This window comes from Calypte anna, chromosome 18 (assembly GCF_003957555.1).
Source record: "Calypte anna isolate BGI_N300 chromosome 18, bCalAnn1_v1.p, whole genome shotgun sequence".
Lineage (NCBI taxonomy): Eukaryota > Metazoa > Chordata > Aves > Apodiformes > Trochilidae > Calypte > Calypte anna.
This window is the reverse complement of record NC_044263.1, coordinates 3,122,248-3,140,818: the sequence shown is the minus strand read 5'-3', so window position 1 is coordinate 3,140,818 and position 18,571 is coordinate 3,122,248. Positions and strand designations below refer to the sequence as shown.

The following is an 18,571-nucleotide window of genomic DNA, read 5'->3' as shown; positions in this document are numbered from 1 at the left end:
GTGGGGGCAGCTGAGTACACGGGTGCTGCGGGGGATGCAGCCCCGGGGTGATGTGTGCACGGCAGCCTTAGGGCTCTGCAAGGCATAGGAAAGGGATTAAAAAAAAAACCAGCCCCCACCCCCCTCAAAAAAAAAACCCAAAACCACCACCACCACCAACAAAAAAACCCCCACCCCAAAAACCCAACACAACAGTACAGGAGGAGGGATCTTGTCTGAGCTCCTGTCCCTGGGGCTGGCGTTCGCTTGCTTTGCAGGGAGCAGCCTGGGTGTCGAAGGGCAAAACTCAAACCTCCTGCTCATACACACAGCCCAGGCAAAAGTCCCCTAAAATCAGGCATTTTCTCCACTGATTTCAATAGGGGTTGGAGCAAGACCTCAGTTCAATTAGCACCAAAGTGCTAATAACTCCGGAGCAGGCTGAGACACCCCTCATGCTGCTCATCCCAGAGCTGACACCATTGATGTTTTTGTCTAACCCAGACAGGAGAAAACAATGTTCACCTCCACCATGGCCCTCCAAGGAGACCTGTGCTAGGATGAGGCTGAAAGCAGGGTGGATAACAGGGAGGCAGCAGACTGCAAAGGTGTTGCCCAGAGGGCAGAAATGGGATGGAAGGTCTCGCGTCTCCTTTGGAACAGGAGGCAAATATCCTCTTGTCTGCATCTACTCAGACAATGATTTGCTTCCTATTGCACAGACGTATGAGCTCATCTCCTCTGGATTTAGATGCACAGCCTTTCAGTATTCTCTAAATCAGCCGTGTGCATTTTAGGGGGAGCTACAGTTTTTCTTGCAGAAGTTGAAGCTGAGGAGCCCTTTTCCCCCTGCAGACTCCGAGCGGCTGAAACCCCATTTTGCATAAGGCATAAAGGGTTGAACCAACTGGTTTTTAAGGCCTGTACTTAGTCACTTTGGAAAACAACTTTTAGGAACACCCATCACAAGCACATTTACAAACAATTTACCTCTCTCATGTCTTGCTGTGGAGCTGTAGGCTGTTTTTTCCCAGTTCTCCCTTTTCTCCAAAGAAAGATGGCACGATGCACTTTTATCAAGATGCTACTTTAGTTCCTTTTTCTTTTACAGTTCTTTTGCTAATGATGTTTCTTTCCTAAAGCTGACTTGGCATCAATTTAACATTGGTTCCCAGGCTTTGTATGAAAGATAAATGCAGCCATGCTCACACTCTGCTAGCCTGATTTCACCTGAGTGCTGAACTCGTGTCACCCAAATGCTGCGACTGATCTGAAGTGACAGGAGTAAAGATGAAAAAAACCACCCTGGGTATTCTGGTAAAGCTCACTTTTTGGGAGATTTTAAATTTTTCTTCTTGCCTTAGCAACCAGAAGTTATTTCCCACAGGTGAGCAGAAGGGCAGAGTGGTTCTCCATGTGGTGTTTCAGTAATTAACAGTGATTAAGGAGGGGTTTGCCTTGATGGGTGCAGTAGCATCGCTCCTGATGCTCTCCCAACACCTTGTGAACCTCAGTTCCTTTCTCCAGGAAACCTCAGCTCCTTTCTCCAGGAAAGGAAAGCTTTGCTTTCAGCATGGATGCTCAGCTCTTGTTTGAAAGGAACAACCTGGCAAGGCATCCTCTGGAGAAGGGAAGGTCTCACTCAAACTCTGGAGGATTGGTGACGTTCCACACCGAGCTCATCCTTTACACTAACCAGGTAACTCCTCCTTGCTAATGTGAGAGTGACAGCTTTTAGTTTGCATTTGCAAGATTCCCATTTGGAGAATATTTGGAGAATGGGCCCCATGACTGTGTGTGCTGCTCTGGCTGGAATGCCCTCTTGCAATGGGGTGTCCCTGAGGGTGATGGTTGTGTCACCTGCAGTGTGACACATGTCACCACTGCTCAGCCACCCATCCTTGCCAGCAATAAGACTTGGCTGGCCTCTAGAGAAAAGAAACCTGGGAAAGCCTCTCTGTTACCCCTCTGTGTGTTAGGGATTGCTCTGCAACTTACGGAGAAGGTATTCTGAGCTGTCATGGTCGTAGTCGTTGTCTTCAGGGAAGTGGTTGATTCGGAAGCAATGTCCTTTGTAGATCCCTAAATGGAAAAGCAAACATCACCCATTACCAACAGAACCAGGAAACTGTGCTCCTGCCAGCTCTGCTTTATTTCCTCTTCCTCCTAGGCTGTATTAGGTAAATTCTCCTCCTCTAGGTTGGATTTTTTCAAGAAATCATCTCTAAGGTGGGCAGGCTGGACTGAAGGGAGAGCCAAGATGTTTGGGCTCATTCTGCCACTAATGCCATTCTCTTGAGTTCTAAAATCTCTCTGTGTTTTATTGTATCAGCACCATGCTTATTGTACAAGAATATCAAGTTTTTAAGCATCTTTTTGTTCCTACAATGACTGTCCTTTGGATACCTCTCCAAAGCTGGAGCAAAACTGGGTGCCAGCCCAGTGCCCATCACCCCTCTGGTCTTGTCCCCAGTGAAGTGCTGGTTTTACCTTCTCAGACCTGGTAAATGCTGAACAGTCTGAGGCCTCTGAGGTGTGGAAAACAAGTCCATAAATCTCATCCTGCTGCAATTTAACCCCATATGTCCCTGTCAAGGTTGGGTCAGCTTTTAATGGCATATTTGTTTAGTTAACTGGGAGTCTGTGCAGAGAGTTCAGGTGCTTCTGTTGGCTGGAGAAACCTCTCACTGGACTGAACACCGTGACTTTCAGTGCTTTGTCCACCTGGGCAAAGCTTTATTTTGCTATTTTATCTCCTTCCCTACCATGGTTTTCCAGTGGCATTCGTAGTTGGGTTGCTGAGACCCCCGAGCACGTAGTACAGGGACCTCTCCCCAAAGCTCCTGGCTGGAGAGGAGCCCTGAGGGCTGATCCTTGGTGCTTTTATTATTCATTAACCAGTTCTGTCTTGCTCAGCAACATACATCACCCAGGATGAGTTATCCTCTGCCCAGGAGTTTTGTTGCTTACAGCTCAAGCTGGCAGAAGGATTGGAAACCCATCAGTTAATAGCCCTTTCACAGAAAGCTGCAGTCTGTAGGCTATAAATGGGGATTTATTTCACTACCTATTACCAATGATTCCAAAGATCTCAAAAGAATTACTAATCTGGAGCATTTCAATTGCACCCTGTGAGTGTCAATGGCAGGTTTGCTACCACAGTGCCTTTAATTCTTCCAGTAAATGATGTCTCCAGCCTGACTGTGGGAAGGGCTCAGGCTTTCTCTGCACAGCACTTCAAAGGCTGTGAACAAGAAGTAAGTGGCTCTCATCATCACATCTGGAAGTGACACCCTGTCCTGTCTGCCAGGATGAGAGCCCTTCAGTGGGACTGCTCCTACCACACGTGTTGGTCCTCTGTTTGCCATCACCTGGTTTGAAGCTCCTGCTGGCTCTCCAGTGAGCAATCCAAAATTCAGATTTTTTAAAGATCCCAGTGCTTATTTTTATGGAGTTCACTAAATCACTCTCAGAAACTCAGCTAAGAGCCAAGAAGCCTCTTATGTTTGCACATCCAATGGATTGATGGAGGGGTTTGGCCACTCTAAAATGGCCTTAAGGTATTAAATTTTTGTATGAAATGGGCTCCTCAGCAGAAGATTCTCTTACACAGAGACCACCAAGCCAACCCTTCCACCACAGGCCTGAAACATCTTGGTGGGACAGGATGGGTTGGTGGTAGCAATGTCTGAGCTTCTCCTCTTTTATAGCTGGAGCTCTTCCTCTCCTGGTGTTTATAACTGGAGCGTTTCACATGAGAGAGTATTACCTGAGTATTAGTATTTAGGGTTAGTATTATTTAATTAGTATTTTCTATGTCTAGCAGAGGTTAAAGAAGAGGATAATTAGGCCCAAACAGAAAATTCTAGAGGAGCATGAGAGTTCCTTTCTATTTCTAGTTCTTGGGGATAATGAGAGTGGTCATTTTGGGCAAGATCCCAGTATCTTTGCTGTAGTTCAGATCATGGGTATCAGTTCAGGGTCCTCTCTTGTGCCTCTGGTGTTTGGTAGTTAATAATTTTTGTTGATAATTTTTTTCCATAAGCTTAATAGGTGTCATATAACTCAGCAGCAGCTTATTGAACTCTTAATGAGGCTTGAGGTTGCTATCAAGAACAGGGTATTGAGAGATCTTTTAAATTCACAAAGTATCATAGAATCACAGAATCACAGAATCCTAGGGGTTAGAAGGGACCTCGAAAGATCATCTAGTCCAACCCCCCCTGCCAGAGCAGGGCCACCTAGAGTACATCACATAGGAACGTGTCCAGGTGGGTTTTGAATGTCTCCAGTGAAGGAGACTCCACGACCCCCCTGGGCAGCCTGTTCCAGGGCTCTGTCACCCTTACAGGAAAAACATTTTTTCGAATATTCAACTTGAACCTCCTGTGCTCCAATTTACACCCATTACCCCTTGTCCTATCACTGGTCACCACTGAGAAGAGCCTAACTCCATCTCCCTGACACTCACCCCTTACATAGTTGAAAACATTGATGAGGTCACCCCTCAGTCTCCTTTTCTCCAAACTAAAGAGACCCAGCTCCCTCAGCCTTTCCTCATAAGGGAGATGTTCCACTCCCTTAATCATCTTAGTAGCTCTGCGCTGGACTCTTTCAAGCACTTCCCTGTCCTTCTTGAACTGAGGGGCCCAGAACTGGACACAATACTCCAGGTGCGGCCTCACCAATGCAGAATAGAGGGGGAGGAGAACCTCTCTTGACCTACTAACCACACCCTTTCTAATGCACCCCAGGATGCCATTGGCCTTCTTGGCCACAAGGGCACATTGCTGGCTCATGGTCATCCTCTTGTCTACCAGGACCCCCAGGTCTCTTTCACCTACACTGCTCTCCAGCAGGTCAGCCCCCAACCTGTACTAGGACATTGTGTTGTTCTTCCCCAAATGCAAAACTCTACACTTCCCCTTGTTGAACTTCATCATGTTTCTCTCTGCCCAACTCTCCAGCCTGTCTAAGTCTCTCTGAATGGCAGCACAGCCTTCTGGTGTGTCAGAAATAAAGTTTTACTAGGAGAGGCAAGCATCCCTGTTTCATAATGATGGGCTGTGAAACTCAGCTTTGGGAAAAATTAAAACCAACTGGGTGGAAGTTGTTGAAGCTGTGGTCAGCTTTAAAAGCAGACAAAGCAGAGTGTTACTTAAGCACAAAATATAAAACCAAAATAAAATTGAGATTTGGTGTGTGTGCCCTGGTAGGTAAAACAATGCAAAAGAATAAAAGCCAGGAAATAGAAGAGGTGGCAGAAAAGGAGGCACCTCAGCTGAATTTAGCAAAAACCATTCTGCAGCATCTGCTCAAGGTCTGAACTCCTTGAAGCTTCCCAAGGGTTCCACCCAGGATTGAAGAAATCTGGAGAAAGCTCTGGCTCCTGATCCACCAGCAGGAAGACAAATACACCCACACCCACACCCACACCCACACCCACACCCACACCCACACCTACACCTACACCCACCTACACCCACACCCACACCTACACCTACATCCACACCCACACCTACACCCACACCCACACCCACACCTACACCTACACCCACCTACACCCACACCTACACCTACAGCCACAGCCACCTACACCCCCACCCACACCTACACCTACAGCCACAGCCACACCCACCTACACCTAAACCTACACCCACACCTACACCCACACCCACATCCACACCTACAGCCACACCCACCTCCACCTCCACCCACACCCATACCCACCTACACCTAAACCCACACCCACACCTACACCCACCCCCACCCACACCAACACCCACACCTCCATCCACACCCACACCTACACCCACACCCAGGCAGTTTTTCCACCCCAGGATCTGACATGGAAGAGATTTTTTTTTTCTAATTTTCTTTGCTTGACTATGAGGACCCATTCCTCATACCCTTTGGAGAGGAAGCTGGAATATTTAACTCTACTTTTGTACCCACTAGAGAGAGATAAATAAACTGCAATCACTGCCTAACAGATACTAAAATATTGAGAAGCACTTCTGGATACCTCTTGAGAGTAAGACAGAGCATCCCACTGAGATCCTGTAAGTATTACTCATTTCTCTGAATGATTACTGATACCTTTTAAATTATGCTTTTAGAAATACAAATATTATAATGCACTTTTTTTTCTTCCTAATAATAACAACTTTGTTCTGAATTTTGAACCAGGACTTCAGGATCTGGGTTGAGGTGAATTTTCTGTAGCATTGCTGATGTTTTAAGTACATTTTTGTCCCACTGGTTGGCTCTGAAAACCTAAAAGTTGTTTCTGACTTGGCTTCACTCTATGTTCAAGGGCTTCTCCTACAAGGTTAGCATTTCCTCATCTCACTAAGCGTTGTTTAGATAACTATAATTAGAGTGTGATGTACTCAGATAATATGATAAGGGAGGGAACTGTGGTGCCTAAGTGAGGATTAAGCTTTGTTTTGGGGTTTGAGATCTCAGAGTACATAGTTTTCAACAACAAATCAAACTAGTGATCCTGAATTCTGATGACATAATGCCTTCTCCTTGCCCTTCCTCAAAGAAACCTTTCAGAATCCTTGCAGAATTGGTCACTGGACTTATATTTTTTGGATGGCTGAGAGTGATGGTTGGTGCTGGCGGATGCAGATGGTTATTAACTTCGTAGCCATGGTCACGTTGTAGGTGGCCATACCATCAGCCATCTCTTTGGAACAGCTATCTCCTGTGGCCAGAAGCTGTCAAGGACAACAGTTCCTGATGCCCTGGAAGTGTTTGCAGAAATCAGCACTGTTAGACAGAGCATTTACATGTCTGATAACTCTTGTCAGAGTGGGCTGTGCTTTTGTTTTCTCTCCCTCCTAATCCCGAAAATGAAACCCAACAAGATCTTCCCATAGCATTAGGGCTCTGTTGTCATTTAAATAGGATTCCACCATGCAAGATGCCAGCAGCTTTGCAGCAGAGGAGCTTGTCTGGGGGGTGCTTCTGGCAATAGGAATTTTTGTCTCCTTGCTCTGAGCTTACGGGAGGCGATACCCGATAGCAGTGGGAGACACATGAGGATGGATGGGTCAAGCTGCTGCCTCCTTCTCCATCATCAGCTTCAGCAGAGCTGTGGCTCTATTAACTATTTCACCTACCAGCCCTCTCAGCCACTCATGATGGTGAGATTTTGCAGTCAAATCTGGGCTTGGGGACTTCTGGAGAAGCCTTTCTTGCTCTCTCATGGGACATTTGCCACCTCCTTGCATCAAACTCTGCCAACACGCCACGTTCTTGGAGCTCTTGAGCAGCTACAGATCCTCAGAGCACACACGTGCATTCTATTAATAGAGTTTTAGGGTTATACTGGTAGAAAAACTGCTGGGTGTCAGGGGGAGAGGAGACTTCATGTCTCCTGCAATTACCTGTGGGCAGGTAAATACACCCTGGGACTGCCCAGCCTAAGATCCCATTTCTTCCTGGCAAACCTGGGTCTTCTGGGATGGTTTGAAGATGTGGAAGGAAATGATTTTCAAGACCATTTGACAGCAAGTGCTTGCAGACACAGGGAATACAAGCTGCAAGGAGCTGACTGTGTATTAAAACCAAGGCAATTATCAAGGAACCTCGGGAAATTTGCCCCAGTGGCTCTGTGATCAGATGTGATCAGTGTGCTTCAGTTCCAGAGACAACCATTAGCCTGATTTACTGCAGACCTTGGCTAGCTGCATGTTTTAAGTGACAAGTTTTCCAAGTCCATCAGCCCAGAGCAGGGTGACTGACAGACACCATCCCAGGCAGGGTGACACATGGGGCTGTCCTACAGCAGCTGCCTGGGCTGTGTGGGGTGGGTTCCCTTAATGGCAAAGCTTTGCATTTCCCTTGGCCAGCAATGGGGAACCTCTATTTATAGTGAGAGAGAGAGTGTCAGTGCTGGACTCTGCCAGCAAAGAAACAGTTATATATATATATATATATATATATATATATATATAAAATTTTTAAACAATTTTTTTTCCTTAGGAAGATTTCTCTGCTGACAAGTTCTGAAATCCTTCGCCGCGTGATTTGAGGAAGAGTGAGCAAAAGAGATCAGACATGCCAAAAAATGTTCCTCTCTGCAAAATTTATAGTGTGGAGTCTATCTGTGCAGCGTGTTCATTTCTTTGATTTTCCACCAGTACAACTCCCCTGTCTCCCTGGATTGACACAGAGCACTGAATGCAGCTGCCCAGTTAACTTTCTTTTCCTCCCTCTCATCACAATATCACCCTTGAGCAGAGAAATGGGTGCTGCACCACTTTTGTCTTTCAGAACCAGCTTTGTAGTGCTGATAACCAGGGACTATTCTGGTCCTGAGCTCCCCCTTCCCACCACAAGGAACAGCATTAGACTTTTTTCTCTAACTTGGCACTTTCTGTGTTAAATTGTAAATCGATTCTTTGTCTCCTGCTGCTCGCTGAGAGTTTCAGAGCCTTGTCCTTAAGTAACTTGAACGACCACAGATCCTGTGAGCCTCTGCCAGAGGACCTTTAATGCTGTCATTATAAAAGAAATCATGAAGTATTGATGCAGGTCCTGTGCACAACACACCCTGTGTGGATTTGCTACTCCACCTTGCTGCTGCAACGCTGCCTTCATCACCGAGCCAGCAGGGGAAGAAGAAAGGAGGTTAAATACACATTTATTGGGTGTCTGCCTTTGAGAAAAGTTTGGCTGTTGTGAGAGCCTCTCAAGAAGCAAGAGACCTTCAAAGCACAGGCTGTTTTTGAGACATGATGCTGTCTGACACCCCCTGAGTCCTGCCAATCTGGGAAATATTTGTCCATATGACAGTTTGTATTTTTGCTTCATGCTGAAGGGAGTTTGATGAAGAGCACTGTTAGTACCTGGGGTTATTGTCATACTTATGACAGGGTGGGTCTTGTTTGCAGAACATGCTTTAGGAGCTAAGAAGATTAGGAGCCCATTCCCACCAGGGTGGGCTAGCAGGGTACCCAAGCAGCTGGCCCTGGCTGACTGGGTGTGCTGTGGTCAAACTGCAGCAAATGCAGCTCAGCTGAGTCTTTGCAAGGAATTTATCCTGAATTAACCATGTTTCTCTACAGGTCTTAAAGCAGTGAAACAATAATCTTCTATTTTTCCTCCCAGAAGTGCCCTCCTTCTTTCATCCCCTAACTCAGATTCCCTTCTTTCTCATTCAGGGCTGGATTCTGATGTCAGTGCAATGCATTCAAATCTGTCTCATCCTGTAACAGTGATCCCAGAATCTGGTCTTCTCCCTTTGTTGGCTCCAACTCTCGAAATCATTTTCTTTTTGCCCAGTAAGTAAAATGTTGAAATGTATGAAATTTGCCCCACTTTCTTCCTCAGGAGCTGTCAGCTCTTAGAAACCCTTTGGGTTCTGCTTTTGATCTATTTTCAATTGTCTGGTGGGCAAAGCAAAACTCCTCCTCAAGTGTCTTATTTTCTTATCTTCTGCTGTGACACAAATTTCCCCCTTTTCCAGTCCTCCCCCTCTGCTGCCTACAGACCCTTCCCTTCTCAGAGCTTTTCACCCATCCCCTCGGTGCCGCGTGAAGAACCACAGGGTGCTCCTGCTGCCTGCTCCATCTTGCTCCTCTTCAACCTTTTTAAATGCAAACCCCCTTCCTGGTGATGTTTAACTCCACGTGAGGGCTCAGACAGCCCTGGTGGTGGTGATGCTGGAGGAGATGTGCACCAAGAAGCTCCCAGCTGCTTCTGCCCACGTTCTAGCAGAGGAGATGCTGTTGGCAGGGGACCACGCTCCCCCCTCCCCCTCCTCCCTGGCCTTTATTCTTCCTGCTCACCATTCCCCTGGAGTCTGGCAAAAGAACATTTTCTCTAGGAACAGGGCTCAGTTTATCTTCCCGTTTGACAGGCTCAGTCCCCCCATTAACCTCCCTCTTACCTTCACACACTCTCTGTGAGAGGAGATGGAGTCTACTGCCACCACCCCTAAGTATTTACCCTAGGATTTTATAATCAGCTTTCACCAACTCGTCTGCACTGTGACTGTGTCTGATCCAGTTGCCTCTCCTTGCTGCTGCTCCCCAAAGCTCATCTGAAGCCCTCTTTGCTGGAAGCAGAAGCTGCTCTCTTCCTTACACTCCTTTTTTTTTTTATCCACAGTGTCTCAAAATGCAGTGGAGCTCATGCTCCACGTGGCAGGAGAGGCATCTCCAGTGACCCCAGTGCCAACTTCATAGCCTTAAATAACCACTGCTGAGGTTCCCACTTGGGCACTTTGACCTTCATGCCACGTCCCACCCTCTTCTCTTCTGACACTCTTGAGTTTCCTGTGGCCCAGAGGTGGCATCCCAGCTGATCCCCTCCAGACATGGATGCTGCCCACTGCCCCAAAAAACCAACATAAATCAACATATATTGCTCAGGTGGAGGAGCAAATCTCTTGTTGGGTGGTGACCTCTGGTCCTGGCATGAATAATTTTATTCTTTGAGCAATATTAGCATGGTGCAAGCCAGGGTGTAGCACCTGAATGCTGTTTTGGACAGGCTGGTAAAGCATCCCCAGGTTCTGGATCACCTGCACCAGAAGGCATCCAGAGAAATGCCTACAGAAGCTCAGTCAGTTTAAATCAGGTGAGCAGATACAGCCCCAGCAGCTGACCTTCTGGTTTCAGCTAGGCAAATATCATCAAGGATGTGCATTTGTATTTCTGTGTAAGAAATGAACAGATGCAGAAAAGATGCTTTGCCAAAGATGAATTTAAAATACTCTGACAGCCCTTTTGTTCCATTATGAGATCTTATTTGAATCCTTGAGTGATGTTAGAAGATCCATGTCAGAAAAACTCATTTCCCAAAGATTCACCTCACCTGCACATCTGGGAGCTAATAAACCACTTCACAGTGTCTGGCTGCTGTCCTTTGAATCCTCTTCAGTCATTACAAAACCACTGCCAAAAGTTCCAAGTGTCCTTGTGCTACCACAGTGAATGCCAATAGTATCAGGAAAATGTAGGACAGCAGCAAAGCAAACCAGAGCTGGTTGTATGTTTTATGTTGTTTTGAGCTATCTCATTTCCATTTTCTTCAAGTGTTCCTTGCACAAACCAGCATTTTGGCCACAGGAGTTGGGATTGAGGTTACTCAGCAATGTTCTTATCCCTTTCCCAAATGGCAAACAAAACACCTGCCTAAACCCCACCACCACCTCAAGCATCCCCAGTGGCCCCTTCCATGTGTTGCTGATGCTCTTCCTACCACCCTTTGCAATTTGCTCCTCCTTACCCTTGTCCTTTTGTGCTGCTGCTTGGATGGCAAAGAAGGGAGAAATTTCAGGGGGTATTTCAGTCTTTTTTGTTGCTCCTTTTTAGGAGGGAATCACTCTGTCTTTTCTAGGAAGAAACCCTGCCACAGTTCCAGCCCACTTGCATTTTGCAAATCATCTGCACAGGGCAATGGGGGCAACTCCTCAGCCTGGGTACCACATGAGGTTTTGGGGGCAATTTTGGTGATGCTGCCTGAGGAACTTTGTCAAGTCAGAGCTAAGTCAGCCCTGCCATGGCTGGCTCAGCCCCAAGAGACTGTCAGTGTTTCTCCTTGTCATGGGGCTGTTAATTCACTTCTGTCTGGTTTTCCATCTACCACCCCAGCCCACGCTTGCTGTGTTCTGCCTTCACACCTTGTCTCTTCCTTTATCCCAGAACTTTGTCTCACCAGCCCTTTCCATGCTTTCCCAAAGCTGTTCCTGGGTGGCTGATAAAATCGTTCTCTTCCTATTTAAAATGAATTTGGAGCTTGGCTAGAAATCCCCAGGAGAGTTTTGTAGCTGGCTTTTCCACCTCAGCTAAAACTGCTTTAACAGCTGAGGAGCTGGTGTTGGCTTCCTAGGTGAGATCTTCACCCATCTCAGCTCCCAACTGAAACTCAATCCCTTCCATTCTGGCCCAAAATCCCTTAATTTAAAGAGGTGCTGAGTAACCACCACTGCTTTTGGCACAAAGTGTCAATGTCTAATGTCATTCCCAACCCCAGCTACCAGAGCTCCAGCAGAACCCAGTGGGAAATGAGCTGTGATGGCCCCTGTTCTACCTAGGATTCAGGTAAATCTTGATGTTGTGGATAAAAATCCCCTTTCTCCCCCCAATATTCTTGGCCCTCACATGAATTCATTGGTATAAAAACTGCTCATCCAGGCAGATTGCTGCCAGTCCATCAATCACTATCAGAGGGCTGAAAGACTGAGGTTTACTGGATGCAGTTTGGAGACCAGAGAGTCATTTGGGCTGATGAAGTGTTCATATTCTGCAAAATGACAAATAGTGTTTATTTTCACATTGTCAAACTGTGCCTTTTTTCCTGTGTAGGCACAATTGGAATCGAGTTTCCCTTAAGGGATGGTTTGGTTTTTATCCATCTGGTTTTCCTTACTTCAATAAGTCATCAGTTCTCCCTCATTAACATGGTGATCAACCAGGGCTTGATGGTTTCACCTCTTATGATCACAGCACATCTAGAAAGCCTGTGCCATGGCTTGTCACTACCTGGGGGAGGAAATTTAAGGACATAGACATTCACATCTCTGCAAAATCCCTCCTAAGTTTAGAATTTGAAACATAGTCATGGTTGCATCTGGGGAATGGATCTTGAAATAGCTGAAACATCCCAGAACAAGGTGTGATGCTTTGCACTCTGCATCTTCTGCCACCTCAGCTTTCATTCATGGGCATCCTTGAGCTTCTCATTCTTAATTTCTACTTTTAGACCCTCTCAAGCCATCATTTTCTCAAATTCCCCAAACCTCTTCATTTCACACCAGGTAAGCTTTGTGACTGTAATACAGCTGTCCAAAATTTGAGGAACAATTCTCCAGAATGAGGACTTGGGCAATCCTGGGGGATGTTTGGGGTAGCATGCACAAGATGCTCCTGCAATGTAAAAACTCTCTGGCTCTAGTCAATAGAAAAATGGTTCTTACTATTGATACTCTTTGTGAGATCTCTTGGTGTGGCAGAACCTTCCAAGGCATCCTGTAATTACCTCTGAATTATTGTCTGCTCTAATAACAGGGAATGTCTCTAATCTGACACTTAGAACTGAGTTCTTTCTTTGCAAACCTTCTTTTGGCTCACAAAGTGGTTTTTTTTCATGGAAAAACCATGCAGGTTGCACTGGAAAGCAGCAATACAGAAACTCAGCAGTTAACTCCTTAGGGATAAAGAGGATTTTGGCCACTCCTGGAATCTTGTAGTGTTTCCATGTCTCTTTGATCCATGGTGCTTCAGCATAAGATGATGCCATTTAGACAAATAGTTGGGTGTTGAAGAAGCAGGAGGGAAATTTGGCTCCATAAATCATCTTAATTGAAAGGACTGCTCACAAAATGCCTGTCTTCATAAGGCAGTGTCCTTGAGCTGATTCTGTGTTCATTTTGGAGCATGTCTTCCTCATTTCTATGCCAGCTTGTTGAGTTATACATAGAAGCTAAACCTCTAGAGATTGATCATGCACAATCAGTGATGCAGGGCTGAAACAAGGCAGATGACAAGGGGGGAATCTAAAGGTTAGGAGGAAGGCTGTAGCTGCCAAACCCTGCTGATGGCTGGATTTGGGAAATGCAAGACAAAAGGTTTCAAAAGTCATCTGCATGATGTTTTAGTGGAAAAGACATTCCACGATGAGAGATTGGTGTGGTGCATCCAAGAGATCTTGTTGTCTACTTGAATTTTCAGGGCTAACATCTAACCTTAGGAACAAAGAACAGAGCTGCTCCTGAGAAAGACTGGGTTCTGGAGTGAGAAAAAAATAAGGAACAAAGCATTGCTCAGCAGTAATGTATCCTGGAAGAAAATATAAAGGTAATGAAGTTACTACTGATTTGGTTTTTCCTGATTCCCAGCAGTAGGAATCCTGGGGATTTTTGGGGTGGCTCAGCAGGGGGATGGGGTGTCCCCAGCCAGCCCTGGCCAGGAGATGGGGCAGGCTGGGCAAGTTAGGAAAAGGATGAGCAGCTCTGGGAGAATAAGAGCCTGAGGGAGGAAGGCAGAGAGTAATGTGAAGAAGCAGGAGGAAAAGGAGCACTTCAGAGTGGGGAGAAATGTGCTGTGGTTTGCAGGGGAGGAGGAAAGGAAGCTTGGAAGAAAGCAGGAGGGAGAGAGAGAGGAGGAGGAAGAGATGGGGAAGAGTGGGGGTAGGTGGCTGGAGGCAAGGAGAGGGCTTGGGAAGAGAGCAGGAGTTTGGCAGATGGGTGGCACCTGCAGAGAGGGGACCAGATGGCACCTGGGTCCTCTCTGAGCAGCTCTGCCTCCAGCCCCTGCCCAGCCAAGCACCAAGAGTCAGTGCTCATGATGCTGGCAGAAGGCAAGGGGATGCTCAGAGTGGCTGCCTGAACCTTGTAATTCCCTGATTTAAATAGTCCTGGTTAACAAATGACATAATACATAAAAGCAGAGATGGCTCCCAAATAGATCTGTTTAAAGGAACACAAACAGAAAGGATTTTGTTTGGCTCCTGCACTTGGAACTATCTATTTCCTCCTGCAAACCAAGCAGTGACAAATAAAAATGAGGCTGCAAACGCAGCATGACCTCTTTAATCTTTAATTATTCATTAGAACTGTTTTCCTCTCTGCTGAGGTTCAGAGCCACACATTTAAGTGGGTTCTTCTCAGGTTTATGGAAGATGTAACTTCCTTGTTACACCAGCTAGTAATAAATACAACCAAGCACAACAGGCCAACAGTATTTGTAGAAACAGCACTTGGGAAAATGTGTTTAATGAATAGAAGTGCCTTAATCCAGTCAGACTTGAAAAGCAAAGCTTATCAAAACTACAGTACACTAAAGCACAGATGCATAGATATTTTATTGTCAAGAATTCTGAATTTATCTTCAATATTTCAGAACTGCATTTTACTGTGAAATGTCTCTGCCTGGACTGAGCAAGGATGATGGTGGTGGTGGCAGCTTTGGACAATCCAATCTGGGACCTCAGAATTAGATTTAAATAACATATCTGAGACTCCCAGCCCTTGGCAGCATCAGACATATCTTTCATTGGAACCAGATATGCTTTTTTCTTTTTGCTCTCCTAGGCTGGTGTCCTTCCAACCAGGACAGTTGGCATGGAAGTGATGGGGAAGGTTCACATCCAGGAAAAAAAACCAAGAAATTTTCCTTTTTCTGGGAAGACTGAACAAAAGGCAGGTACCCCTGTTCCTGGCTGTTGTGCCTTGGAGTCCCTCCCTCCTCTCTCCTTCATCTCTCTCCCTGCCCTTGTACAACAGCATCTTGGGGACTGTATTTCTTCCCAAGCTTTCAAAGCAGGAAAAGGACCAGTTTGTCACCACCTTGGCAAGACCTCCCGAGGGGTGGGCAGATTTACAGCTCCTTTCCCTTTCAGTCACTTCATCTGGTGGGACACAGAGCTGGCAGCTCATTTCCAGGTCCTGCAAACTCCTCTGCCTCCCCAGGAGTCTTGATGGGGTCCCAAATGCTGGGTGGTCCCATCCCTGCCCCTGCAGACAGATGCACTCAGCCTTCCAAACCTGCTTAATGGGGCCACACTCTGCTCCTTGCTCACTCTTTACAAGTCAGTGATTTGCTGCCAATAGATTTTTTTTGGCCAAGGAGACAGAAAAATGGCTCTTCTTCCTTCTTGTTCAGACTCTGAAAAATCTCAGTTGTGTGCAAAGGGATTCTGTGTGTGTGTACATGTGTGTGTGTGTGTGTTTGGAAGGGAGGAGATTGCTGGTAATTTAATTTCCAGTTGAAAGCCTGCCTGGCAGCCAGGGAAGCAAGGTTTTCTCCACATATAGATGTAGGTAGAAAAGCTTCATGGTGAGCAGAAATGGCAACACGAGCAGTGGGAGCAATTCCTTTCACTGCTCCGTGTCCCAGGTTCTCCTCTCTCGGTTGGAGACACCATGGGTTATAATTAATTTGGGGATTATGGGTCAAAGAGCCCTGTATTAGCAAAGCTGCCTAATAATGGATGAGGAGGAGAGGCACAATCCTTCTAAGGTGGGGAGCACTCAGTCTGAAAAGTGCTTGGATCTCCCCAAGGGCTGGAGAGACTACAGGTATTGAAGCTGTTAACTGAAGTTATAATTTAATTAATCAGGACTCCCCCACAGCCCAGGTTTGGGACTTTAGCTATGTGGTCAGGGTACTTTAATAACACTGGGTAGAAAAAGGAGTGATTGGAACCTTTTTCTAAGCTTCACAGCAACTTTGCCATCCACCCTCTCCAAAAAGGTGTATTTCTTTTTTCCTCCCTCCTTTCCCTTTTCCTCCAGACCTCACATGACTTCAAGGCATCAAATGTTAATGAAAGTTTGCCAAGCTCCAAGGGCTGTGAAATGGAAGTTAAAACTCCTGCACCATAGGATGCCTCTAAAAATACTCAGTTGAGTCCAAATCTCCCCCTGCTCTGCTCCAGCAGCTCTCCTGCACCCAGAGTTACTGCTGCACCTAAAGAAGCTCTTGAGGAAGTTTGCCTGGTGACTGCAGATCACTCCTGTTCCAGCAACTGGATTCACTGGGTTATGTGCCAGTCAGAACCAGAGGAAAGGGAGGATTTAACTCTTTGGGTGCTGGAAGGGATGCACCAGCCTCCCAGGGGAATGCACTGGTTCATGCGTGGCTCAGAGTCCATCCAGAGGACTCCTGGATGCTGAGTCCATCCTCCAGCATAAGAACAGCCTGAAACACTCAAACCTCTTGCTGGATCTGCTCCTAAGTGCTCTGCAGTGGGAGATCCAAACCTCCTGAGATCTCAGGACTTTTCCACAGCAGCTCCAGGGATCCTCCCTGGTGTCTCCTGCTGATGGGCGAACACTCCCTGTGCAAATTGTGCTTCCATTGACTTCTGGGGGGCTCCAGCAGAGATACTGCCATCCCCTTCTGCTTTAGGGGTGGCTTTTGTTGGACTTTTAAAATTATTTTTCCCCCCAACAACGTTCTCACGAATGGGAATCCAGGAGCTGCTTTTCCCACCCCACAAACTCCTTCTAATAATTCTCCGAGCAGCAAAAGGACCTTCCTCCCCAGGAAGGAGAACACACAGGGAGGAGAACACAACGAAGAGCCTGAACACAAGGATTTGCATCATAACTTCAAACACCATCTGTAACCCAGTGTCTAACCCACTGCCACGGCAGGAGGAGCCACGGGAGCCTGTGACTCAGCTGCACTCCTGAGTCACCTCACACTATGTCCCCAGGGGACAGCACTTTGCCAGCAGCCCCTGTAGGGACTGAACTGTGGCTCAGACCTCAGTGAGGTGTCTGAACCCCAAACTTTGGCCATTCTCTGCTGACCCACATCAGGGAGGCACAAGGGACACCCAGAGAGTGTCCCCAGCTCGCTGCACCAGACCCAGGGATGGAGGGTGGGGTGTTTGGTTTAGGGGTGTGCAGAAAGTTTTGTGTTTCCCAGGCATGGGCAGGCTGCCTGGTCCCACTCCAGCCCTGTGCAAGTGCAAGTCAGGCTCCCACTGCTATTTTTGAGCAAGTGACTAGAAATAATTCATGTACGTGCAAGTTAAAAATCTGCTTAAAAATCACCCTCTGCCTCAGAAGCTTAAAACCTGGGAGAAGGGGGCTGGACTTGGTGATCTTTTGAGGTCCTTTCCAACCCCTAACATTCAGGAGATACTGAATTTAATTTTATGTGTTTTTTCCAGCTGTTTTGGTGAGCTGAGATCCTCATCCTGCATTTCTTCACTTTCAGGATGTTTCCCCGGGCTGCTGCCTCCAATGCCAGAGCAGGCAGGACAAGCCACATGGAACTGCTGGGAGGAATCTGCCCCTTTAACCAGAGCAGATAAAGTCTGGCACTGAGGTGCATGATGTTTCTTAAGTGAAAGTTCAAGTAATAAATCATCTTCTTCCAGGGACTTCAAAATACATTTCTGAATATTGAATTAATTTATGCGATGGTTCTGAACCGAGGTTTTAGAAAGCTGGAAGGTGCAGGTTGGTGGGAGCAACAGCACAAAAGGAAAATGCTTTTTCATCCACATGAGTTTCTGTAAATTGTATTCTATTCTTAGGAGAGTAAACATAATGTAAAAAAAGAAAATCTAATCATTTAAACCTTGCAGAAAAAGAGGCAGGAGCGATGGGAGCCTCTGAAATGATAAATGTACAAATTTATTTCACTGCCACTGTGGGGTTTTAAATTAGTTTTATCTTTCTTTTATTTCTTGTTGTTGACAGGTTGGGTTGCATGGCTATCCAGTTATAATGTTTACAGATGAGGAAATCTTGAAGGTCAAAAAAAAAAAATCCTGTTCTTAGTTATTCTTGTATAAGGTAATCTTCTTGTGTTGGTGGCAATGCAGAGTGATCTCATGTCTCCATGGGTACCTGAATCATGCCTGTCTAACAGCAATGTTCTCCACTCCCATCTCTTCCCCTGAAATCATTATACAGAAAAATAAAAAAGATATCTACAAGAAAAGCTTCATGTGTGATGCAAATGACAGCATGGAAGAAATGCTCCTCTTTAAGAAGAGGACCTGGGTGAATGTCCCTGGTACCATGGGGTACCAGATGAATTAATTTGTCCTTGACTAGTATGAATTTTGCCATGAATGCTCCAAAACCCAGACTGAGTCCAATGTATCCTCA

The 18,571-nt window shown here is 46.3% G+C and overlaps 1 protein-coding gene across 1 annotated transcript in view; it reads right to left on the bottom strand.

Annotated features, from left to right (window-relative positions):
* The window catches only part of CACNG4 (calcium voltage-gated channel auxiliary subunit gamma 4), a 38,475-nt gene that overhangs the window by 3,513 nt on the left and 16,391 nt on the right, over positions 1 to 18,571 (bottom strand). Inside the window, exon 2 of the mRNA XM_030461898.1 lies at positions 1,978 to 2,061. Within this exon, the coding sequence (XP_030317758.1) occupies positions 1,978 to 2,061 (84 nt within the window). The remainder of the gene's footprint in view (positions 1 to 1,977; positions 2,062 to 18,571) is intronic.